The sequence below is a fragment of the Hyperolius riggenbachi genome, chromosome 6 (genome assembly GCF_040937935.1).
Source record: "Hyperolius riggenbachi isolate aHypRig1 chromosome 6, aHypRig1.pri, whole genome shotgun sequence".
Lineage (NCBI taxonomy): Eukaryota > Metazoa > Chordata > Amphibia > Anura > Hyperoliidae > Hyperolius > Hyperolius riggenbachi.
In genome coordinates this window covers 78131850-78156031 of record NC_090651.1, presented here as the reverse complement: position 1 = coordinate 78156031, position 24182 = coordinate 78131850, and the positions used below count along the sequence as shown (strand labels likewise).

Genomic DNA, 24182 nt, shown 5'->3' with positions numbered 1-24182 from the left:
CTGAGAGGAGCAGCTGTTGAGCTTGAGAAATTGCGTTCTGTTTGTAAGTCCCTGATCCACGGACATAAAGTGAGGTCGATATCAAGTAGTTCAAGGCTGGCGTACAGAATGTCTTGGCAGATGGTATTAAAAGCGGAAAAAAAAAACACTACCACTTAACACATACTTGGCATCCAGTACCCATCTGTGGCCTGCACCCACATTTCACTTAGAACCAACCTATGGCCCACACCCAGCATCTACATGGTATCAAGTATCACTTAGTAACCACATGCACCCAGTACCCCAACTACATTGTTTGGTCCTTATTTTATCTTATAGAAATGTATTTTTTATAGTTGAATAGGGCTCGTTCCCACTGTTGCGACGCGATTTCGGCCGCATTCCGACGCTTGTAAAAACGCATGCGGATGCGTTTCCACATGCGTTTTTACCCGCGATTTCGCATGCGATTTCGCATGGCAGGGTGCCATGCGAAATTAACCATGACACTGCCAGGGCTAAATAAAATTGAAAAAGGTGCGAAATCGCACGCGAAATCGCGGGTAAAAACGCATGTAACAAACGCATGCGTTTTTACTATTAAATACATTAGCGGCGATTCGCACGGATTCCCGACGCAGGCGAAATCGTTGGCTCTTTTGTGCGTTTTTTTCACGCTGAAAAAAACACACCTCAACAACGCTACAGTGGAAACAGGCCCATCCACTTGTATTACATGTGCGGATCTGCATGCGTTGGACGCATGCAGATTCGCGATAGTGGAAACGAGCCCTTAATAGCATGTTGTGGGAGACACTGTGATGGTGGTGTTTGGGGGGAGATGATTCAGACTGCATTCTCTGGGGCATCAAATAGCTAAACAATGGACAGGACAATTTCTATCCAAAAAGAGAGATAGTTGTGAGCTATGGCCTGGCTGTTCTAATCCTTTTATGCTCTACTCAAAACTATAGTGGAACTTGCAAGATCGCCAAATCATTCCTTTAAAGTGGAATCAAACTCTTGCACAGGACAGAAGGAAAGCACAGAGAAATGCACCCTGTATGTATTTAGAGAGTTTAGCCTGTCTAATTCCCCCTCATCTGTGTGTAATCACAAGTTGTAATTTGATCCCTCAGCTGTGTCAGCTGACTGTCATGACAGAGAGGCTAATTTGAAAGCACAGGATGTTAACAATATGTCTGCTTCCGTGAAAGCAGGAAGTAGATACACTGCCGATTTATAGCAGGATTAGTATCAGCTGTAACAAAGAAATGTTTTTCTTGAAAGGTTATTATTATGTTGTGTGTATTTTAGAGAAGAGAAGAAGTTCTGAGATCAGGTTCGCTTTAAAGGAAACCTGAAATGAGAGGTATACAGAAGCTGCCATATTTGTTTTACATAATATCAGTTGCCGGTCAGTCCTGCTATAATAGTGTCTGAATCACAGACCTAAAATAAGTATACAGCTAATCTTAACAGATTTTTGACATAAGGCCTCTTTCACACCAAGACGTTGTGTTTTAGGGTTAAGGTCGCATAACGTGCCCCTATCGCAACGCATGGTGGTGTTGAAGTTGGACGTCAGATTGAGCCGCGTTATGCAGCTCTTGGTGCGCTGTTTTCGTTCTATCTATACTGATAGAACAGCCGCTCCAGGATAGTGATGGGAAGTCCGGATATTTTCAAGGATTCGGATGATTCGAATCGGATCATTGAAAAGATCCGGATCTTTGAAACTAATCATTTAAATCATTTTACTAGGGAAGCAGACTGGGGGTGAAATGACTAGCAGGACAGGCCTTTCCCTGCACTGTACATTCTGTATGTTCCTGTTTCTTCCAGACAGACATCCACTGTGAACCGAATCGTTCATTGTGGTGATCCAGATGATTCGACTCACAAAAAAGATCCGAATCAAATGACCGATTCATTCATGATCCGGACAACACTACCAGTCCAGGTTATCACCACAGTGCAGTGAATATTAATTAGCCATGTGGCTAGTCACTGAGCATATGCAAGCAGTCTAACGCAGCTAAAGCCCAGAATAACACACAGCATGCTGCACTTTCATTCAACGTGTACTGTTACAATGTAACGCAACATGGGCACTCTGAACAGCACATTGATTTTTCATTTCTGTGAGTTAGGCTGCGTTACAGTAGAGTGACCAGATTTTTGTGGGTCCAACCTGGGACGGGGAGGGGGCCGGGGGGGGGTGGCTCTGACATTGTATGGGCGGAGCTAACGTAATGATGTAACAGCGAAGCATAAGAAAGCAGTGTTTACGCCATGATGTGGTCAAACGAGACTTTGCATCATGGGTGTGCAGAAACTGTGTGATGTATACCGTAACCACAAAACAGCAAACATAGCCATCTATGACCATTAAATAATAAATGCAGTAACAGTTACCCCAGACACCAGAAAATAAACGCAATGGGCAACATGTCAGCACAAAATAAACGCAATGCGGGCAACATGTCAGTATAAAATAAATACAATGCGGGCAACATGTCAGTACAAAATAAACGCAATGCGGGCAAACATGTCAGTACAAAATAAACGCAATGCGGGCAGCATGTCAGTACAAAATAAACGCAATGCGGGCAACATGTCAGTACAAAATAAACGCAATGCGGGCAAACATTTCACCAGAAAATTAACTCTCAAAATCACAAAGGTCCGACACCACACAAGGTGAATAAAGCTCAGTGGTTGTTTATTGCAACATCAAGCAATAAATACAAAGGCAACGACAGCCCGCTGTTTCGGCCTATAAGGCCTTTGTCAAGTTGCACAAAAGACACATAGTGACCATACACAAGTATATACACATAAAGCCCCGCCTCCTTGGGACATGAGCCAATCCAGAGCGGAGGAGCGAGCGGACCTGATGGGAGACAGTCTCCGTGCAAATGCACCAACAAACAAATGACAAAAAACACTTTTGAAAAAAGGAGACTCACCAATCAGGGAGCGCCGTAGGTCAGTGTAATGTCCTCACGAGCGGCCACAGACAGCGCATCAAGTTCACGCCGCCAACCCCTTCAATGGGAGGCTGCAATGATGACATCAGAGTCATGTGTGTAAAGCACATGACTCCAGCGTCCAATCACGCGCGCCGCCAGGTTGCCCAGCAAGACCCAAACACTCTGAACAGTCAGCGGTGGGCGGAGCGGCAAGCGTTGCCAAGCAACATGTATATATCAACAAGAGCCGCATACTCACTATACGGTATACGGTGTGGCCACTCGTGAGGACATTACACTGACCTACGGCGCTCCCTGATTGGTGAGTCTCCTTTTTTCAAAAGTGTTTTTTGTCATTTGTTTGTTGGTGCATTTGCACGGAGACTGTCTCCCATCAGGTCCGCTCGCTCCTCCGCTCTGGATTGGCTCATGTCCCAAGGAGGCGGGGCTTTATGTGTATATACTTGTGTATGGTCACTATGTGTCTTTTGTGCAACTTGACAAAGGCCTTATAGGCCGAAACAGCGGGCTGTCGTTGCCTTTGTATTTATTGCTTGATGTTGCAATAAACAACCACTGAGCTTTATTCACCTTGTGTGGTGCCGGACCTTTGTGATTTTGAGATTGTTTGACCCCTAGGTACAGGGGTGAGGACCTGGCACACCTTTATCTTGGAAAGTCCTTTTTTCTGGGTGCTCCTGAACTGTTGTTTCTACCAGAAAATTAACGTAATGCAGGCAAACACTTCACCAGAAAATTAACGCAATGCGGGCAAACATTTCACCAGAAAATAAACGCAATGCGGGCAAACATTTCACCAGACAATAAACGCAATGCGGGCAAACATGTCAGTACAAAATAAACGCAATGCGGGCAAACATGTCAGTACAAAATAAACGCAATGCGGGCAAACATGTCAGTACAAAATAAACGCAATGCGGGCAAACATGTCAGTACAAAATAAACGCAATGCGGGCAACATGTCAGTACAAAATAAACGCCATGCGGGCAAACATTTCACCAGAAAATTAACGTAATGCGGGCAAACATTTCACCAGAAAATTAACGCAATGCGGGCAAACATTTCACCAGACAATAAACGCAATGCGGGCAAACATGTCAGTACAAAATAAACGCAATGCGGGCAAACATGTCAGTACAAAATAAACGCAATGTGGGCAACATGTCAGCAGAAAATAAATGCAATGCGGGCAAACATTTCACCAGAAAATTAACGCAATGCGGGCAAACATTTCACCAGAAAATAAATGCAATGCGGGGAAACATTTCACCAGAAAATAAACGCAATGTGGGCAAACATTTCACCAGAAAATAAATGCAATGGTAGCACATTTCACCTGGAAAAGAAAGCATTTACTCACCTGGCAGAAGTCTCCGGCCTCTGGCGCGCTGCTCCCGGGACCAACTTCCTCCTGCTCGTCTCCCGCGCTGACAGGGCTACGACAAGATGGCGCCCGAAGCCCTGTACTGGAGACATAGTCTCCAGTACAGGGCTTCGGCAGCCATCTTGCCGCAGCCCTGCTCGCCTGCCGGTGTCGGAACAGACACCGGAAGACTAAGGAGGCTGGAGCGAGGCTGCAGGCAATGAACTGGCACGGCGTCTATAGACGCCGCTGCCAGTTCATGAGGAGAGAGTGGCCAGAGTCCCGAGGCCGGGATGTCCCGCTGCTGAAAGCGGGACGTTTCCCGGGACCTCATGCTGCCTGGGACAGCGGACCCCGAATCCGGGACGCGTCCCAGGCAGTCCGGGTCGTCTGGTCAATCTAATTACAGGTTGCTGGAACGTGGGACTTTAACGTCCCACTGTGAAAGCAGCCTTAACCTCTGATCTACTTGCTTGTTCAGAGTCTATGGCTAAAAGTATTAGAGGCAGAGGATCAGCAGGACTGCCAGGCAACTGGTATTGTTTAAAAGGAAATTACTATGGCAGCCTCCCTATTCTTCTCACTTTAGGTTCCCTTTAAAGTGATCCCAAGACAAAATGATGGCGCACCCTACTGCAGCTTAATCATCGGGCGGCATTAAATAGTATTCGCTCTCTGAGTTGTAGCAACTCGGAGGGAAAATTAATTTGGGGTCCGGTGATCGCTGGAACCCCAAATTACCCTTACGTGGGGTGCAGACTATAGCATTGCAGCTATAGCCGCACCAGCAGCTGACGAATTGCACCTCCGCGCGTGCACCCAGATGAACTACTTTGCTGTCCCGCTCCACCCAGCTACATTTTCCTTCCACACAGCTGAAAAAATGTTGGGGTGTATATTGTAATCTAGGGCCAATTTTAGGGGGACGCCAATTATCTATGTTTTTGGGATGTGAAAGGAAATCGGAGTGCCTGGGGAAAACCCACACAGACGCGGGACGAACATACAAACTATGTGCAGATTGCGCTCTGGCTGGGATTTGAGACGGGGACCCAGAGCTTCAAGGCAAGGTTGCTAACCGTCACCGTGCTGCCCTGCACAAGTTATACAGGTTGTGGAGCTACTGACATAATTATTGCCTAGACTGCATCTAACTAACCACAAAACCTGTATAATAAATGCGTCGTATTTAAAGGAAGGAGTTCACAACACCAAGTGGAAGTGGAGAAGGCAAGGTCCCCATTTTACAATAAAAATAAAAGTGTCACTTCTGAACCTGAACCCTTGGAAACACTGCTAATCATTTCAAAATGCAGATTACATGTGTAGGTATATGGTAACAATTTTTTTTCTAATACATTCAAATCTAACACTTATTTCTTAGAGAGGGAAGCCTCAGAATCCTAAGGAGGCTCCCCTCGGTTGTTCCAAGCCCCCATCGCTGAGTGCGGCCCCCCCTTCACCGGATGCGCAGCTCCACTTCCTGGTTTAAGTGTGCACAATGGCCGAGCTTGCCCGTCCGCACATGTGCAGTACTGAGTGTGCATGCTCAGTAGCACGAAGATCCGTGCTACTGTGCACTCAGTCGGCCATTGCGGCCCAGATGTGATTAGTGACATCGCATTGTCGCTAATGTTCTGGGGGGGGGGGGGCTGCGCTCGGCGACGGGAGACCACAGAGTAGGGAGGGAAGCCTCATTAGGATCCCGAGGCTTTGGCTATCATTCATAAAAGCATGTACAGTAAAAAAAATCTGGGCGGGAAAATACCGCATTCGGTATATTAGACTTCTGTGGCCTAGTGCACACCGAGCGGTTTTGGTAGCGTTTTCAAAAACGCTGCCGCTTCTGAAAACGCTTGATTAATGTATCTCAATTTTTAGCAAACCGCAAACGTGGGTCCTGCAGCATTTTTGCGGTTTGCAAATGCGTTTCTGCCTCAATGTAATGTATAGGAAAAGCTCAAACCGCTCTGAAAAACGCTAGATCAGAGCGGTTTTAGGGCCCGTTTCCACTGGATCGGTTTTCGCTCCGAATCCGCAGAGTTTCTCTGCAGGCAAATCGCGCAGGGAAACTCTGCCATAGAGAACAATGGCACCGCTGGCCAAATCGCTTGCGTTAGAGATTGGCCGGCATTTTCCATCCATCAATAACAAAGTGCTCCCCCACCCCCTTCTTGTACTTCTGACACTGTAATTGCCATTGGCAGGTTTTGATGCACCGTATCAATTGTTATGTATAGAGTGCTTGCCTAGGGCAAAATTAGCATGGGGGCCCCCCAACAGACAAAAAATCGTCATTAGAGGCCCTTTGTTGCAGCCAAATTTTCCTCCTGGGCCCAAGAGCTGGCTGCTTACCCTCCCCCAATCACCTCCCAACTTAACAGACTCTGCAGAGTCCCTGGGGAGCAACAGTTAAAATGGGGGAGGGACTAGAGATGAGCGTAATGACCTAATTACGATTTCGCGAAATTTCGCGTAATTAGTGTAATTACGATTATGGCCGTAAGTACATAATCGTAATGAAGAAGGATTTCGCGAAATTTCGCGTAAGCGTAATTTTCGCGTAATTTTCGCATTACAATGGTTATTTGTTCATGCCGTAATTTCGCATTTTAAACGCTACCGTAATTTCGCGTTAAACTGTAACGCTCCGTATAATATAAAAAAGCCGCCGACTTTAAGGGTTAATAGCAAAGCCCCCTTAAATGCTAAGAGCCTCAAATTTGGAGAATATATTAAGGAGATCAGGAGGAATAAGAGGAACAATTTTTTTTTCAAAAAGACCTTATAGTTTTTGAGAAAATCGATGTTAAAGTTTCAAAGTAAAAATGTATACATTTAAAAACCCGCCGACTTTAACGGTTAATAGCAAAGCCTGCTTAAAGTTTAGGAACACCAAATTCCTAGGGTATATTAAGGGGATCAGTGGGAATAAGAGGAAAAAATTTTTTTCAAAAAGACCTTATAGTTTTTGAGAAAATCGATTTTTAAGTTTCAAGGGCAAAAATGTCTTTTAGATGCGGAAAATGTCAGTTTTTTTTCACAGGTAACAATAGTGTATTATTTTCATAGATTCCCCCAAGTGGGAAGAGTTTTACTTACTTCGTTCTGAGTGTGGGAAATATAAAAAAAAAAACGACGTGGGGTCCCCCCTCCCAGACCTCTTTAACCCCTTGTCCCCCATGCAGGCTGGGATAGCCAGAATGCGGAGCACCGGCCGCGTGGGGCTCCGCACCCTGACTATACCAGCCCGCATGGTCCATGGATTGGGGAGTCTCGGAAGGGGAGGGGCAGCCAAGCTTTCCCCTCCCCCTCCGAGCCCTTGTCCAATCCAAGGACAAGGGGCTCTTCTCCACCTCCGATGGGCGGTGGAGGTGGAGGCCGCGATTTCCTGGGTGGGGGGTTCATGGTGGAATCTGGGAGTCTCCTTTAAAAAGGGGTCCCCCAGATGCCCACCCCCCCTCCCAGGAGAAATGAGTATAGAGGTACTTGTACCCCTTACCCATTTCCTTTAAGAGTTAAAAGTAAATAAACACACAAACACATAGAAAAAGTATTTTAATTGAACACAAAACATAACCACGAAAAAAGTCCTTTAATATTCTTAATTAACCATTAATACTTACCTGTCCCTTTAAATAAATGATCCCACGCAATATCCTCGGAAATGTTCTATCAGTTACAATGTAACAAAGTTATTACAATGTAACAACTTTGTTACATTGTAACTACGCCGCACCCGACGCCACTCGCCGCTCAGCCGCCGCATACGCGTCCGTGCAGGACCCGCTGTCCACCCCGCCCACATCTGTCACCCACATGTGGGTGACATGTGGGTGACATGTGGGAGAGGCGGGGAGGGCAGCGGAGCCGGCGGGACTTAGCGTCCTGCACGGACCCGACAGAGCTCTGAGCTATATAGCTCAGAGCTCTCTAAAGCATCTTTGTATTTGGGCTCCAAGGAGCCCCATTGGTCCTTAGCAGACCAATGGGGTTCCTTCGAATCAGAAGGAACCCCATTGGTCTGCTAAGGACCAATGGGGCTCCTTGGAGCCCAAATACAAAGATGCTTTCGAGAGCTCTGAGCTATAGCTCAGAGCTCTGTCGGGTCCTGCAGCACAGACGCGGCGGCGGCGGCGGCGGTGAGTGACGTCGGGTGCGGCGTAGTTACAATGTAACAAAGTTGTTACATTGTAATAACTTTGTTACATTGTAACTGATAGAACATTTCCGAGGATATTGCGTGGGATCATTTATTTAAAGGGACAGGTAAGTATTAATGGTTGATTAAGTTTTTTGTTCAATTAAAATACTTTTTCTATGTGTTTGTGTGTTTATTTACTTTTAACTCTTAAAGGAAATGGGTAAGGGGTACAAGTACCTCTATACTCATTTCTCCTGGGAGGGGGGGTGGGCATCTGGGGGACCCCTTTTTAAAGGGGACTCCCAGATTCCACCATGAACCCCCCACCCAGGAAATCGCGGCCTCCACCTCCACCGCCCATCGGATGTGGAGAAGAGCCCCTTGTCCTTGGATTGGACAAGGGCTCGGAGGGGGAGGGGAAAGCTTGGCTGCCCCTCCCCTTCCGAGACCCCCCAATCCATGGACCATGTGGGCTGGTATAGTCAGGGTGCGGAGCCCCACGCGGCCGGTGCTCCGCATTCTGGCTATCCCAGCCTGCATGGGGGACAAGGGGTTAAAGAGGTCTGGGAGGGGGGACCCCACGTCGTTTTTTTTTTATATTTCCCACACTCAGAACGAAGTAAGTAAAACTCTTCCCACTTGGGGGAATCTATGAAAATAATACACTATTGTTACCTGTGCAAAAAAAACTGACATTTTCCGCATTTAAAAGACATTTTTGCCCTTGAAACTTAAAAATCGATTTTCTCAAAAACTATAAGGTCTTTTTGAAAAAAAAATTTCTCCTCTTATTCCCACTGATCCCCTTAACCACTTGAGGACCACAGTCTTTCTACCCCTTAAGGACCGGCCACTTTTTTTCCATTCAGACCACTGCAGCTTTCACGGTTTATTGCTCGCTCATACAACCTACCACCTAAATGAATTTTGGCTCCTTTTCTTGTCACTAATAAAGCTTTCTTTTGGTGCTATTTGATTGCTCCTGCGATTTTTACTTTTTATTATATTCATCAAAAAAGACATGAATTTTGGCAAAAAAATGATTTTTTTAACTTTCTGTGCTGACAATTTTCAAATAAAGTAAAATTTCTGTATACATGCAGCGCGAAAAATGTGGACAAACATGTTTTTGATAAAAAAAAAACCATTCAGTGTATATTTATTGGTTTGGGTAAAAGTTATAGCGTTTACAAACTATGGTGCAAAAAGTGAATTTTGCCATTTTCAAGCATCTATGACTTTTCTGACCCCCTGTCATGTTTCATGAGGGGCTAGAATTCCAGGATAGTATAAATACCCCCCAAATGACCCCATTTTGGAAAGAAGACATCCCAAAGTATTCACTGAGAGGCATAGTGAGTTCATAGAAGATATTATTTTTTGTCACAAGTAAGCGGAAAATGACACTTTGTGACAAAAAAAAAGAAAAAAAAAAAGAATCCATTTCTTCTAACTTGCGACAAAAAAAAATGAAATCTGCCACGGACTCACCATGCCCCTCTCTGAATACCTTGAAGTGTCTACTTTCCAAAATGGGGTCATTTGTGGGGTGTGTTTACTGTCCTCGCATTTTGGGGGGTGCTAATTTGTAAGCACCCCTGTAAAGCCTAAAGGTGCTCATTGGACTTTGGGCCCCTTAGCGCAGTTAGGCTGCAAAAAAGTGCCACACATGTGGTATTGCCGTACTCAAGAGAAGTAGTAGAATGTGTTTTGGGGTGTATTTTTACACATACCCATGCTGGGTGGGAGAAATATCTCTGTAAATGACAATTTTTTCATTTTTTTTACACACAATTGTCCATTTACAGAGTTATTTCTCCCACCCAGCATGGGTATGTGTAAAAATACACCCCAAAACACATTGTACTACTTCTCCCGAGTACGGCGATACCACATGTGTGGCACTTTTTTGCACCCTAACTGCGCTAAAGGGCCCAAAGTCCAATGAGTACCTTTAGGATTTCACAAGTCATTTTGCGGAATTTGATTTCCAGACTACTCCTCACGGTTTAGGGCCCCTAAAATGCCAGGGCAGTATAGGAACCCCACAAATGACCCCATTTTAGAAAGAAGACACCCCAAGGTATTCCGTTAGGAGTATGGTGAGTTCATAGAAGATTTTATTTTTTGTCAAAAGTTAGCGGAAAATTGATTTTTATTGTTTTTTTCACAAAGTGTCATTTTCCACTAACTTGTGACAAAAAATAAAATCTTCTATGAACTCACCATACTCCTAACGGAATACCTTGAGGTGTCTTCTTTCTAAAATGGGGTCATTTGTGGGGTTCCTATACTGCCCTGGCATTTTAGGGGCCCTAAACCGTGAGGAGTAGTCTGGAAATCAAATTCCGCAAAATGACCTGTGAAATCCTAAAGGTACTCATTGGACTTTGGGCCCTTTAGCGCAGTTAGGGTGCAAAAAAGTGCCACACATGTGGTATCGCCGTACTCGGGAGAAGTAGTACAATGTGTTTTGGGGTGTATTTTTACACATACCCATGCTGGGTGGGAGAAATAACTCTGTAAATGCACAATTGTGTGTAAAAAAATCAAAAGATTGTCATTTACAGAGGTATTTCTCCCACCCAGCATGGGTATGTGTAAAAATACACCCCAAAACACATTGTACTACTTCTCCCGAGTATGGCAATACCACATGTGTGGCACTTTTTTGCACCCTAACTGCGCTAAAGGGCCCAAAGTCCAATGAGTACCTTTAGGATTTCACAGGTCATTTTGCGAAATTTGATTTCCAGACTACTCCTCACGGTTTAGGGCCCCTAAAATGCCAGTTCAGTATAGGAACCCCACAAATGACCCCATTTTAGAAAGAAGACACCCCAAGGTATTCCGTTAGGAGTATGGTGAGTTCATAGAAGATTTTATTTTTTGTCAAAAGTTAGTGGAAAATGACACTTTGTGAAAAAAACAATAAAAATCAATTTTCCGCTAACTTTTGACAAAAAATAAAATCTTCTATGAACTCACCATACTCCTAACGGAATACCTTTGGGTGTCTTCTTTCTAGAATGGGGTCATTTGTGGGGTTACTATACTGCCCTGGCATTTTAGGGGCCCTAAACCGTGAGGAGTAGTCTTGAAACCAAATGTCGCAAAATGACCTGTGAAATCCTAAAGGTACTCATTGGACTTTGGGCCCCTTAGCGTACTTAGGGTGTAAAAAAGTGCCACACATGTGGTACCGCCGTACTCAGGAGAAGTAGTATAATGTGTTTTGGGGTGTATTTTTACACATACCCATGCTAAGTGGGAGAAATATCTCTGTAAATGACAATTGTTTGATTTGTTTTACACACAATTGACCATTTACATAGAAATTTCTCCCACCCAGCATGGGTATGTGTAAAAATACACCCCAAAACACATTATACTACTTTTCCTGAGTACGGCGGTACCACATGTGTGACACTTTTTTGCAGCCTAGGTGCGCTAAGGGGCCCAACGTCCTATTCACGGGTCATTTTGAGGCATTTGTTTTCTAGACTACTCCTCGCGGTTTAGGGCCCCTAAAATGCCAGGGCAGTATAGGAACCCCACAAGTGACCCCATTTTAGAAAGAAGACACCCCAAGGTATTCCGTTAGGTGTATGGCGAGTTCATAGAAGATTTTATTTTTTGTCACAAGTTAGTGAAAAATGACACTTTGTGAAAAAAACCCAATAAAAATCAATTTCCGCTAACTTTTGACAAAAAATAAAATCTTCTATGAACTCGTCATACACCTAACAGAATACCTTGGGGTGTCTTTTTTTCTAAAATGGGGTCACTTGTGGGGTTCCTATACCGCCCTGGCATTTTACGGGCCCAAAACCGTGAGTAGTCTGGAAACCAAATGTCTCAAAATGACTGTTCAGGGGTATAAGCATCTGCAAATTTTGATGACAGGTGGTCTATGAGGGGGCGAATTTTGTGGAACCGGTCATAAGCAGGGTGGCCTTTTAGATGACAGGTTGTATTGGGCCTGATCTGATGGATAGGAGTGCTAGGGGGGTGACAGGAGGTGATTGATGGGTGTCTCAGGGGGTGGTTAGAGGGGAAAATAGATGCAATCAATGCACTGGGGAGGTGATCGGAAGGGGGTCTGAGGGGGATCTGAGGGTTTGGCCGAGTGATCAGGAGCCCACACGGGGCAAATTAGGGCCTGATCTGATGGGTAGGTGTGCTAGGGGGTGACAGGAGGTGATTGATGGGTGTCTCAAGGTGTGATTAGAGGGGGGAATAGATGCAAGCAATGCACTGGCGAGGTGATCAGGGCTGGGGTCTGAGGGCATTCTGAGGGTGTGGGCGGGTGATTGAGTGCCCTAGGGGCAGATAGGGGTCTAATCTGATAGGTAGCAGTGACAGGGGGTGATTGATGGGTAATTAGTGGGTGTTTAGGGTAGAGAACAGATGTGAACACTGCACTTGGGAGGTGATCGGACGTCGGATCTGCGGGCGATCTATTGGTGTGGGTGGGTGATCAGATTGCCCGCAAGGGGCAGGTTAGGGGCTGATTGATGGGTGGCAGTGACAGCGGGTGATTGATGGGTGGCAGTGACAGGGGGTGATTGATGGGTGATTGATAGGTGATTGACAGGTGATCAGTGGGTTATTACAGGGAAGGACAGATGTAAATAATGCCCTGGCGAATTGATAAGGGGGGGTCTGAGGGCAATCTGAGCGTGTAGGCGGGTGATTGGGTGCCCGCAAGGGGCAGATTAGGGTCTGATCTGATGGGTAACAGTGACAGGTGGTGATAGGGGGTGATTGATGGGTAATTAGTGGGTGTTTAGAGGAGAGAATAGATGGAAACACTGCGCTTGGGTGGTGATCTGATGTCGGATCTGCGGGCGATCTATTGGTGTGGGTGGGTGATCAGTTTGCCCGCAAGGGGCAGGTTAGGGGCTGATTGATGGGTGGCAGTGACAGGGGTGATTGATGGGTGGCAGTGACAGGGGGTGATTGACAGGTGATTGACAGGTGATCAGTGGGTTATTACAGGGAAGGACAGATGTAAATAATGCCCTGGCGAATTGATAAGGGGGGGTCTGAGGGCAATCTGAGCGTGTAGGCGGGTGATTGGGTGCCCGCAAGGGGCAGATTAGGGTCTGATCTGATGGGTAACAGTGACAGGTGGTGATAGGGGGTGATTGATGGGTAATTAGTGGGTGTTTAGAGGAGAGAATAGATGGAAACACTGCGCTTGGGTGGTGATCTGATGTCGGATCTGCGGGCGATCTATTGGTGTGGGTGGGTGATCAGTTTGCCCGCAAGGGCGGGTTAGGGGCTGATTGTTGGGTGGCAGTGACAGGGGGTGATTGATGGGTGATAGGTGATTGGCAGGTGATTGACAGGTGATCAGTGGGTTATTACAGGGAAGGACAGATGTAATTAATGCACTGGTGAATTGATAAGGGGGGGGGGGGGGGTCTGAGGGCAATCTGAGCGTGTGGGCGGGTGATTGGGTGCCCGCAAGGGGCAGCTTAGGGTCTGATCTGATAGGTAACAGTGACAGGTGGTGATAGGGGGTGATTGATGGGTAATTAGTGGGTGTTTAGAGAAGATAACAGATGTAAACAATACATTTGGGAGGTAATCTGACGGCGGGTTTGCGGGCGATCTAATGGTGTGGGTGGGTGATCAGATTGCCCGCAAGGGGCAGGTTAGGGGCTGATTGATGGGTGGCAGTGACAGGGGGTGACAGGGGGTGATTGATGGGTGATAGGTGATTGGCAGGTGATTGACAGGTGATCAGTGGGTTATTACAGGGAAGAACAGATGTAATTAATGCACTGGCGAATTGATAAGGGGGGGTCAGAGGGCAATCTGAGCGTGTTGGCGGGTGATTGGGTGCCCGCAAGGGGCAGGTTAGGGTCTGATCTGATAGGTAAAAGTGACAGGTGGTGATAGGGGGTGATTGATGGGTGATTGATGGGTAATTAGTGGGTGTTTAGAGGAGAGAATAGATGTAAACAATGGATTTGGGAGGTGATCTGATGTCGGATCTGCGGGCGATCTATTGGTGTGGGTGGGTGATCAGATTGCCCGCAAGGGGCAGGTTAGGGGCTGATTGTTGGGTGGCAGTGACAGGGGGTGATTGATGGGTGATTGATGGGTGATTGATGGGTGATTGACGGGTGATTGACAGGTTATCAGGGAAGATAGATGCATACAGTACACAGGGGGGGGGGGGGGTCTGGGGAGAATCTGAGGGGTGGGGGGTGATCAGGAGGGGGCAGGGGGCAGGGGGGGGGATAAAAAAAAAAATAGCGTTGACAGATAGTGACAGGGAGTGATTGATGGGTTATTAGGGGGGTGATTGGGTGCAAACAGGGGTCTGGGGGGTGGGCAGGGGGGGGGGGGGTCTGAGGGGTGCTGTGGGCGATCAGTGGGCGGGGGGGGGGCAGATCAGTGTGTTTGGGTGCAGACTAGGGTGGCTGCAGCCTGCCCTGGTGGTCCCTTGGACACTGGGATCACCAGGGCAGGAGGCAGCCTGTATAATACACTTTGTATACATTACAAAGTGTATTATACACTTTGTAGCGGCGATCGCGGGGTTAACATCCCGCCGGCGCTTCCGTATGGCCGGCGGGATGTTACGGCGGGTGGGCGGAGCCAGTTGCCAGGGGAAGCGCGCGTCATCAATGACGCGATCGCTCCCCCGGCATGCCTAAAGGACGCGCCGCCTGAAGGCGTATTGCGGTCCTTTAGGCGTCCACTTTGCCGCCGCCCATGGGCTGTGGGCGGTCGGCAAGTGGTTAATATACCCTAGGAATTTGGTGTTCCTAAACTTTAAGCAGGCTTTGCTATTAACCGTTAAAGTCGGCGGGTTTTTAAATGTATACATTTTTACTTTGAAACTTTAACATCGATTTTCTCAAAAACTATAAGGTCTTTTTGAAAAAAAAATTTTTTCCTCTTATTCCTCCTGATCTCCTTAATATATTCTCCAAATTTGAGGCTCTTAGCATTTAAGGGGGCTTTGCTATTAACCCTTAAAGTCGGCGGCTTTTTTATATTATACGGAGCGTTACGGTTTAACGCGAAATTACGGTAGCGTTTAATGCGAAATTACGGCATGAACGAAACGCGAAATTTCGCGTTGAAAATTACGCTTATGGTATTTTCAATTACGATTTTAATGGCAATTTCGGTACGCTAATTTCGCATCGTAATCGCAAATTTCGCATGCGTAATTATAGTAATGCGAAATTACGAAAATTTCAGCTCAACTCTAGGAGGGACACCTTGGGGGCCCCTACATGCTCTGGGGCCCTGGGGCAATTGCCAACTTTTTCCTATGGAAGCTCTTGTAAAACTTGCATCGGAGCCCACAGGTCCTTAGCTATGCCACTGTCTTTTGATGCGCATTTTTTACTGCCTCTCCTTACCCTGAATCTGCTCTGTATCTGTCTAATGCTACGTACACACATGCGACAACGATCGTTCGTTGTCAACGACGAACAAACTTTTAATTGACGAAAGAACGACCTACGTAAAGTTAGTTTTAAAAGGTGTGTAACGATCACATCGTTAGAACGAACGTTACATCACGTAAAAGCACCTATTGCGCCTGTGCATAAAAATGAAAAGTTCCATGGAGAAATAGTGAAATGCGCATATCAAGCCTAGTACGAACGACCGTTTCCAACGATGTACTACTTTTGCAAACGATCGTCGTTGGGAAAAATCCGCCAAGCTAGATCGTTCGTTTTTAACGATTTAGCTCGTCCGTCGTTAGACTTAATGGTCGTTGGCTGCTTTTTTTTAAACGATCGTCGTTTGAAATGATTGGGGAAAGATCGTTTCAAACGACTATAGTCGCATGTGTGTACGCACCTTTAGTCTTTCTAAACAATCTATCTAATTGCCACAGCTTAGAAGAACTTCAAGAAACTTTACATATGCCATGCTTTCTGAAGTGAATACATCTGAAAACAGGTACCAAAGAGGTTAAAAACACAGCCTGGGGTATTTATAGGAAGCCTTGTTTGTTCCGATTCCTCTGCTACTGCCTGGGAGATCTGTCTCCATTAACTTTGCTGTTATCGCTCTCTTATCACTTCTTCAAAGCAGACAGTATGTTCTGTGCCATTACCGCCTGCTCTCTAATCTTTATGAATTGACATTTACTGACATGTGTTGAGGTAATTACCGCACAAGTCGGTAATTTACCTCTGCTCGGGAATTTTGCTAAGTGCTCGGTAGAGTCAGCTGTTTTCTGCATTACCGCATGCGGTATTGCTTTATGAATGGTAGCCTCTCTTAATATCTGATTTTTGTGTACCCAAGCTTTGGCTTGGGTACACTTGAGTTGTCCAAGTTTGTGACAAGTGCACTTCAATTCAATAAGATCTATCACTGTTTTTAAGTCACCAGCAGCCATAATATAATAAACTGGCATACTGATTTAGAAGGGATTGCCCTTTTAATATAATACACTGGCATACTGATTTAGAAGGGATTGCCCTTTTACATTTAATAACCGATTTGAATGGGTCAGTGTTCTCCATGCAGTGCTACAGAACATGCTAGAGTAGCAGAATAGAAATGAACAATAACCCAGTAGTGTGTAATTTTTTGTTTATTTTTATGCTTATTACATGATTCGGTTTACCCCATTCCACAGCCGCTCGCCCTCCAGACTCCTACAGATGTGTGAGAGGAAAATGCCAGTAGTAAAGATGGCGGCGGTAAAGCGTACAAGACTCCGAATTGGACGTGCTTGCGTTAGGTGACGCTGTACGGAGCGGAAGGCTGCTGACGCCTGACGGGGGGAAGGGATGGTCATGTGGTGAGCGGTCAGGTGATTGGAAGGTGGGAGTCAGCTGATCTGTGGCCGGTGTCGTTCAGCTCATCTCTTCCCCCCTCCCGGATCAGTGTAACATCCAGAGGCCAAGAGAGGAGGAGAGCTCCGCCATGAACGGACACTTGCTGCTGTACTCGGGGGTCTCCCTGGCCTTCTGGGCCACCCTTATCATTGTTGGTAAGAGGACTCCACCTCCATCATCCTCTTCCCTCCCCTTACCTCCTTTTCCCCCATCTGCTGCTTTGCACCGGGGTCACCCTGGTCTTCTGCCCCACCATCATCTATGTGAGAGCAGAAACCCCATTATTATCACAGTCTGTCTGTCCCTATCCTCATTAGCTTCTGCCTCCCAGAATCTCCTTCCTTTGAGGTGTCAATATACAATCCTTGATCACCCGTATCCTGGAGATAAGAAGATCATTCATCCTATCTCATTCCCATTCCTGAAATCTTCACATCATAGTTTCTGGTTTGTGGATCACCTTTGTGTCCTGTAGAAATGCTGCACCTCTGTTGACATGTCATTTTTTCCTTATACAGAAACCAGGATGAATGGGTCATGAATTGAAAATTTGCAGTTGGGTAACATCTACTTTAGGGGACCCAGAAAAACACCTCATAGGGAAATTCAGCTAACGTGGTTGGGTGGAAGGCACCCTCTCGAACTGCTAAGTTTCCAATAGGTTGTAGTAAACTACGCCTGCACTATTTGGCCAATCACAATGCAATGAGCTGCGAGAGGGTACTGTGACTGGATAACTTTATTGTGCTTTGTAAAGCACTGTGAAATATGCTGGCGCTATCTATTAAAAAAAAAAAATATATATATATATATATATATATATATATATATATATATATATATATATATATATATATATATATATATATATATATATATACATACTGTTTCCTGCTGGGTCCCCTAAACTGTTGCCAAGATTCGGATTCTGCTATACTAGTTCTGGTTTCTGTAGAGCAGAAACATTCTGCTTGGTCGAATGAAATACTTGTCTCTACCTTATCATTGTAGGTATAAGGACAGTTTGCCGTATCTCTAGCACCCCACTATCTGTATCTAACATCTTCCGGCAGCTACTCCTTTTCAGACTTGTCGGTATCTTGTTGCCCTAACTTGTCCTCAAAGCAAGAATCGACTCATTCGCTTGTTCCTTTTTTCCTTCTTGACTCCATCTGTTCTTCTATGCTTTCTCATTACTATGATACAATGCTAAAACACTGCATATATTTTGTTTCTTCTTCTCCCTCCTATCCTGAAAGCATCATGCAGGTGATGCAAGAGCCTTCCTTGTGTATGATTAATAAATACTCCCTGTAATTCAGATATCCTCAATAGCAATTTGCCATTCCAGTTGTTTTCCAAATTCCTTATAATGGCAGTGTGCAAATGTGAATTCAAATCTGCACGCTGTATCTATGCTTAGGGGTATTTTGTTTAGTGTAACCTTGTAACTGTTTTTTAGCCCTTGAGATTTGAGGAAGTGTCACGTTGAAGTGGGAAGTCAGTCATAGTTTCCATTAATTCTAATATCTTGTGATTCTTTATTTCTAGATGGAAGAAAATTGTAGAGCAACTGCAATAGATAACTCTATTCCTGCAGCATGATTGGGGGAACTCTATTCCTGCAGCATGATTGGGGGGGAACTCTATTCCTGCGGCTTGATTGGGGGGGAACTCTATTCCTGCAGCATGATTGGGGGGAACTCTATTCCTGCGGCTTGATTGGGGGGGAACTCTATTCCTGCGGCATGATTGGGGGGAACTCTATTCCTGCGGCATGATTGGGGGGAACTCTATTCCTGCGGCATGATTGGGGGGAACTCTATTCCTGCGGCATGATTGGGGGGAACTCTACTCCTGCGGCATGATTGGGGGGAACTCTACTCCTGCGGCATGATTGGGGGGAACTCTACTCCTGCGGCATGATTGGGGGGAACTCTACTCCTGCGGCATGATTGGGGGGAACTCTACTCCTGTGGCATGATTGGGGGGAACTCTACTCCTGTGGCATGATTGGGGGGAACTCTACTCCTGAGGCATGATTGGGGGGAACTCTACTCCTGCGGCATGATTGGGGGGAACTCTACTCCTGCGGCATGATTGGGGGGGGAACTCTACTCCTGCGGCATGATTGGGGGGGGGGGGGGGACTCTACTCCTGCGGCATGATTGGGGGGGGGAACTCTACTCCTGCGGCATGATTGGGGGGGGAACTCTACTCCTGCGGCATGATTGGGGGGGGGGGGAACTCTACTCCTGCGGCATGATTGGGGGGGGAACTCTACTCCTGTGGCATGATTGGGGGGGGGGGGGACTCTACTCCTGTGGCATGATTGGGGGGGGGAACTCTACTCCTGTGGCATGATTGGGGGGGGAACTCTACTCCTGCGGCATGATTGGGGGGGGAACTCTACTCCTGCGGCATGATTGGGGGGGGGGAACTCTACTCCTGCGGCATGATTGGGGGGGGGGGACTCTACTCCTGCGGCATGATTGGGGGGGGGGGAACTCTACTCCTGCGGCATGATTGGGGGGGGGAACTCTACTCCTGCGGCATGATTGGGGGGGGGGGAACTCTACTCCTGCGGCATGATTGGGGGGGAACTCTACTCCTGCGGCATGATTGGGGGGGGGGAACTCTACTCCTGCGGCATGATTGGGGGGGGGAACTCTACTCCTGCGGCATGATTGGGGGGGGGGGAACTCCTGCGGCATGATTGGGGGGGGAACTCTACTCCTGCGGCATGATTGGGGGGGGAACTCTACTCCTGCGGCATGATTGGGGGGGGAACTCTACTCCTGCGGCATGATTGGGGGGGGAACTCTACTCCTGCGGCATGATTGGGGGGGGAACTCTACTCCTGCGGCATGATTGGGGGGGGGAACTCTACTCCTGCGGCATGATTGGGGGGGGGAACTCTACTCCTGCGGCATGATTGGGGGGGGGGACTCTACTCCTGCGGCATGATTGGGGGGGGAACTCTACTACTGCGGCATGATTGGGGGGGGGGGGGGACTCTACTCCTGCGGCATGATTGGGTGGGGGGGGAACTCTACTCCTGCGGCATGATTGGGTGGGGGGGGAACTCTACTCCTGCGGCATGATTGGGTGGGGGGGGAACTCTACTCCTGCGGCATGATTGGGGGGGACTCTACTCCTGCGGCATGATTGGGGGGGACTCTACTCCTGTGGCATGATTGGGGGGGGGGGCTCTACGTCTGCGGCATGATTGGGGGGGACTCTACTCCTGCGGCATGATTGGGGGGGGGGGGGCTCTACTTCTGCGGCATGATTGGGAGATCAGTTATTTAGTTTTGTTTTTGTGGCTGCCCACATGTAGTTATTTGTCTCTCTATGACTTTGTCAAGGGTTTACAATGAGATGTTGTTCAGTCCACAATCTTTCTGATTATTCCAGTGACATAGTGGGGGAGGAGTTGACAAGCTGCTTTGTAGTGTTTGGGGGTAAACATTGTGACTCCTACACTTTAGGTTTGAGCTGGAGAAGTCTAGTTTGATCTGTTCCTTGAATTCATGAAGGTCTCGAAATGACATTTCTGTGGGTTTTAATGGTATATTCACCTCCTTATCTACTACAGCATGAAACCATGAACCAGCTACTAGACTGCCTATTTGCTGGTTCATGATTCGGAGAATGGCATACTGAAGTTTTGAAATATAAGTGTAGTGGCATACTGTATCTGAGTATTCAGAACAGTTTTTGATACCCTGATGAAGTCTCATTATTGAAAATAATTTATAATGTTTTTGTTGAGTTCATGCTTTCATTTTTGGTCAGTTACTAGATCTACCGTAGTTATGTTGCTATTTTACATGCTTGAATTTTGTTGTGAATATTTGGGTGAGCTTTGCCAACTACACTGATTTTCCAGCTGCCTCGAGCAAGTGTTATTTCAAAATGCTTGCTTCCTCTGTGTGCTGATTGAGTAATTTTGTCATTCTAAAAGATTTTACACTTCCCCAATTGTAATTTCTGCTTCTGACATGGTACGGGCGGCTCACCAGGGCAAGGACTGCTAACAGCGTGCAGCATTAAAGGACTCAAATGAGAGGTTTATGGAGGTTGCCATATTTATTTCCTTTTAAGCAATGCTAGTTGTCTGGCTATCCTGCTGATCCTCTGCCTCTAAAGGTAGCCATACATGTAGCAACTCTGATTCCATCGACCAAGCAATCAACTTTATTAAGGAATCGACTTCAGATCGATAGTTGATCGACTAGTGACCCACACACTACAAGCAATATCCTATGCAATTCACATTCAGTCTGACCAATGTTGTGTCTCGATCAAATGACATGTGAATAGTAGCGGATTCCTGTGCGATCGACCGATATCTTGCATCCTGCTCGATCGACCAAGCTGGTCGATTCAACATGAAATCAGCCGCTTTTCATCGATTGGGAATTGTGGAACACACTCTATTCTCTCGCGATTCTATAAAATTATTGAATCGAATGGTACAGCCAAATCTCTAGATGTATGGCCCAGTTCACATTAGACTTTAGCTGTGGATCCGGCCGTACGGTTCTGGTTTCCGTTCTGCTGAACGGACAACAAAATGCTGCAGGACCTAATTTTCCGGACCGTTTCGCTCAGCGGAATGGAAACGGAAGGTTTTGCAGCACAATAGGAAACTATAAAACAGCACACTGGCTGTAAAATAGACAGTTTTCCCAGATCCATACGGCCTGATCTGCCAATGAATGCAGATGTGAACCGGGCCTTTCAGCTATAGACCCTGCAGAAGCATGCAGCAGATCAGGCGTTTCTGACATTTTTGTCAAATCTGACGAGTAGCTGCATGCTTGTTTCTGGGGAGATTCAGACACTAACGCAGCCAAATAGCCCAGCAGGGCTGCCAGGCACATGATATTGTTTAAAAGGAAACAAATATGACAGCGTCTATGTACCTCTCACTTCAGTTGTTACCCAGTAGGAAAAGTGACTCCTTCTTTCTCAGTTTTTGTGATTCCAGGGTTGTCTGTGATTCCTGAATTGTCTACATACATTCATGGAAGATCAGTATTTAACTCCTTTCCATAGACAGACCGTTCTAGAAGTCTGTCTGTAAACTTACCCTGACAAAGAGGTTGTTAGCAGTTTAGAAATAATAATAAAAAAATGAAATTGTGGTTGATTACAGGTCTGATGTTTTTTACTACCTGGTTTTGTCCATATAAGTCCCTACAGGTTGGATTGTTGGTTTGTTCTTGGTTTCTTTAGGGCCGGTTTCCACTGGAATGCCACATCATTTTCTGAATCAGACAAGTCACCTGTTCTTTTGCAAAGCCGCAGCTAAATCGCTATTGCCATGCACTGCTATGGGGATTCAATCATATGATTGAATAGGCAGCGTTTGCCTGTCCGACTCGCATACAGGGATGCGTTGTGAATGCGGCTGTAGTGGTAACAGGCACTTAGACATTATGCTGTGTCTCATCTTGATAATTAGTTCTTCTATTATGGTTAATGAACATGTTTCTTGAGTCGTTCAAAGGATTCTATGGATCACGGCTTAATTTTAGGAGCTCGAACAAAAATGTCATAAGTTACACTATGACAATGACAGGAGATAGCCTCTGGCCCCACCTACTTGCGGTTTTAACAGCGGCTGCAACATCGACAGTGAAGGGGAGACCAGGCGACCAATCACAGAGCAGAGAGATGAGTGACAGAGGCTTCAGCCAATCACACTGATTCTGCATGCCATGTCACTTCTCTTTTGCGTCTGTGTACCAGTATAGAGCCTGGGGGCATGGGGAGAGAATACCTTATTGGGAAAAAAGAGTAAGCTTGATTTTTTAACGTTTTGAATTGCGTGGTTAGCATCCTTTTTATTCTTGTAACAGCCTGCATTAGAGAATTAATTTTGTATTTAATGCCTAACAGTTACTCTTTTTAAAGGACAACTGAAGCGAAAAGGGATATGCCGGCTGCCATATTTATTTCTTTTTAACCCTCCTGGCGGTCAATTGTTCTGCGGCTGTACGGCCGCAGGAGATTTTTTTTTTTAAGCCTAATTTTTTTTTTTTTTTTTAATCATGTAGCTAGCCTAGCTCTTGTGGATTGCGCACCACCTATAGATTCTAAGTTTTAACAGTGTATTTATACACCTTTTATAAGTTGCTCCCCTTTTTAATAGTGAACAAATATATCTGTTTATACTGCATAATGATTTTGCACAAACGTTTGTAATGGTACACACCATGCAATTTCAGATAGATGGTCCAATAAATACTTTCCGACAGATCATTTTTCTGATTGATTTTGTAAAGAAGTGATTTGAAAATCGGTCGGAAATCAGATCGGACCCGTCGGAAGTTACCGTATCTATCGGACCATCTGTCTGGCGAGAAATTGCATGGTGTGTACCAGGCATAAGGGGGCTTCATGTCCACCATTTCTGCACATTTACTCTTTCACCGAGGTGCAAATGAACTTTGCGAAACAAAATTTTAAAAACGTGTTTTGTTTTTTTTTTTGTTTTTTTTTTTTTTTTTTAAGGTAAAGCTTTTAAATGTCACAAACATCTAACTAGTGTGTTTTTCTTTCTTTCAGGAACCTTGTACACAATATTTGATCTAGGATTTCGATTTGATGTAGCATGGTAAGTGAATATTCATTTTGACAAATTAGTTCGGTTATCTGAGTCTTCTAGTATAACAATGTAATTTGTGCTTGGTTTTTATTGGTGGGCATCGTTTCTGGGGGAAGTGACTGGCTTCCATCTTGGGGAGGATACTGGGAGTGGTTTAAGGGGCACTTGCGTAGAGGGCTATAAAGGCTCCGATATATGTTTCATTTTTAAAGAATCCCCATTACCTGGCAGTCTTGCAGATCCTTT

General features: G+C 45.9%; 1 protein-coding gene and 1 long non-coding RNA gene across 2 annotated transcripts in view; one reads left to right on the top strand and one right to left on the bottom strand.

Moving 5' to 3' along the window:
• Positions 1-17173, bottom strand: part of LOC137520947 (uncharacterized) — a 111582-nt gene extending 94409 nt beyond the window's left edge. Inside the window, exon 1 of the long non-coding RNA XR_011021973.1 lies at positions 17104-17173. This is a non-coding gene — a long non-coding RNA (uncharacterized lncRNA). The remainder of the gene's footprint in view (positions 1-17103) is intronic.
• Positions 17174-17253: 80 nt separating this feature from the next.
• The window catches only part of ATP6V0B (ATPase H+ transporting V0 subunit b), a 34109-nt gene continuing 27180 nt past the window's right edge, over positions 17254-24182 (top strand). Inside the window, exons 1-2 of the mRNA XM_068239553.1 lie at positions 17254-17472; positions 23897-23945. Of these exons, the coding sequence (XP_068095654.1) occupies positions 17406-17472; positions 23897-23945 (116 nt within the window). The 5' untranslated portion in view covers positions 17254-17405. The remainder of the gene's footprint in view (positions 17473-23896; positions 23946-24182) is intronic.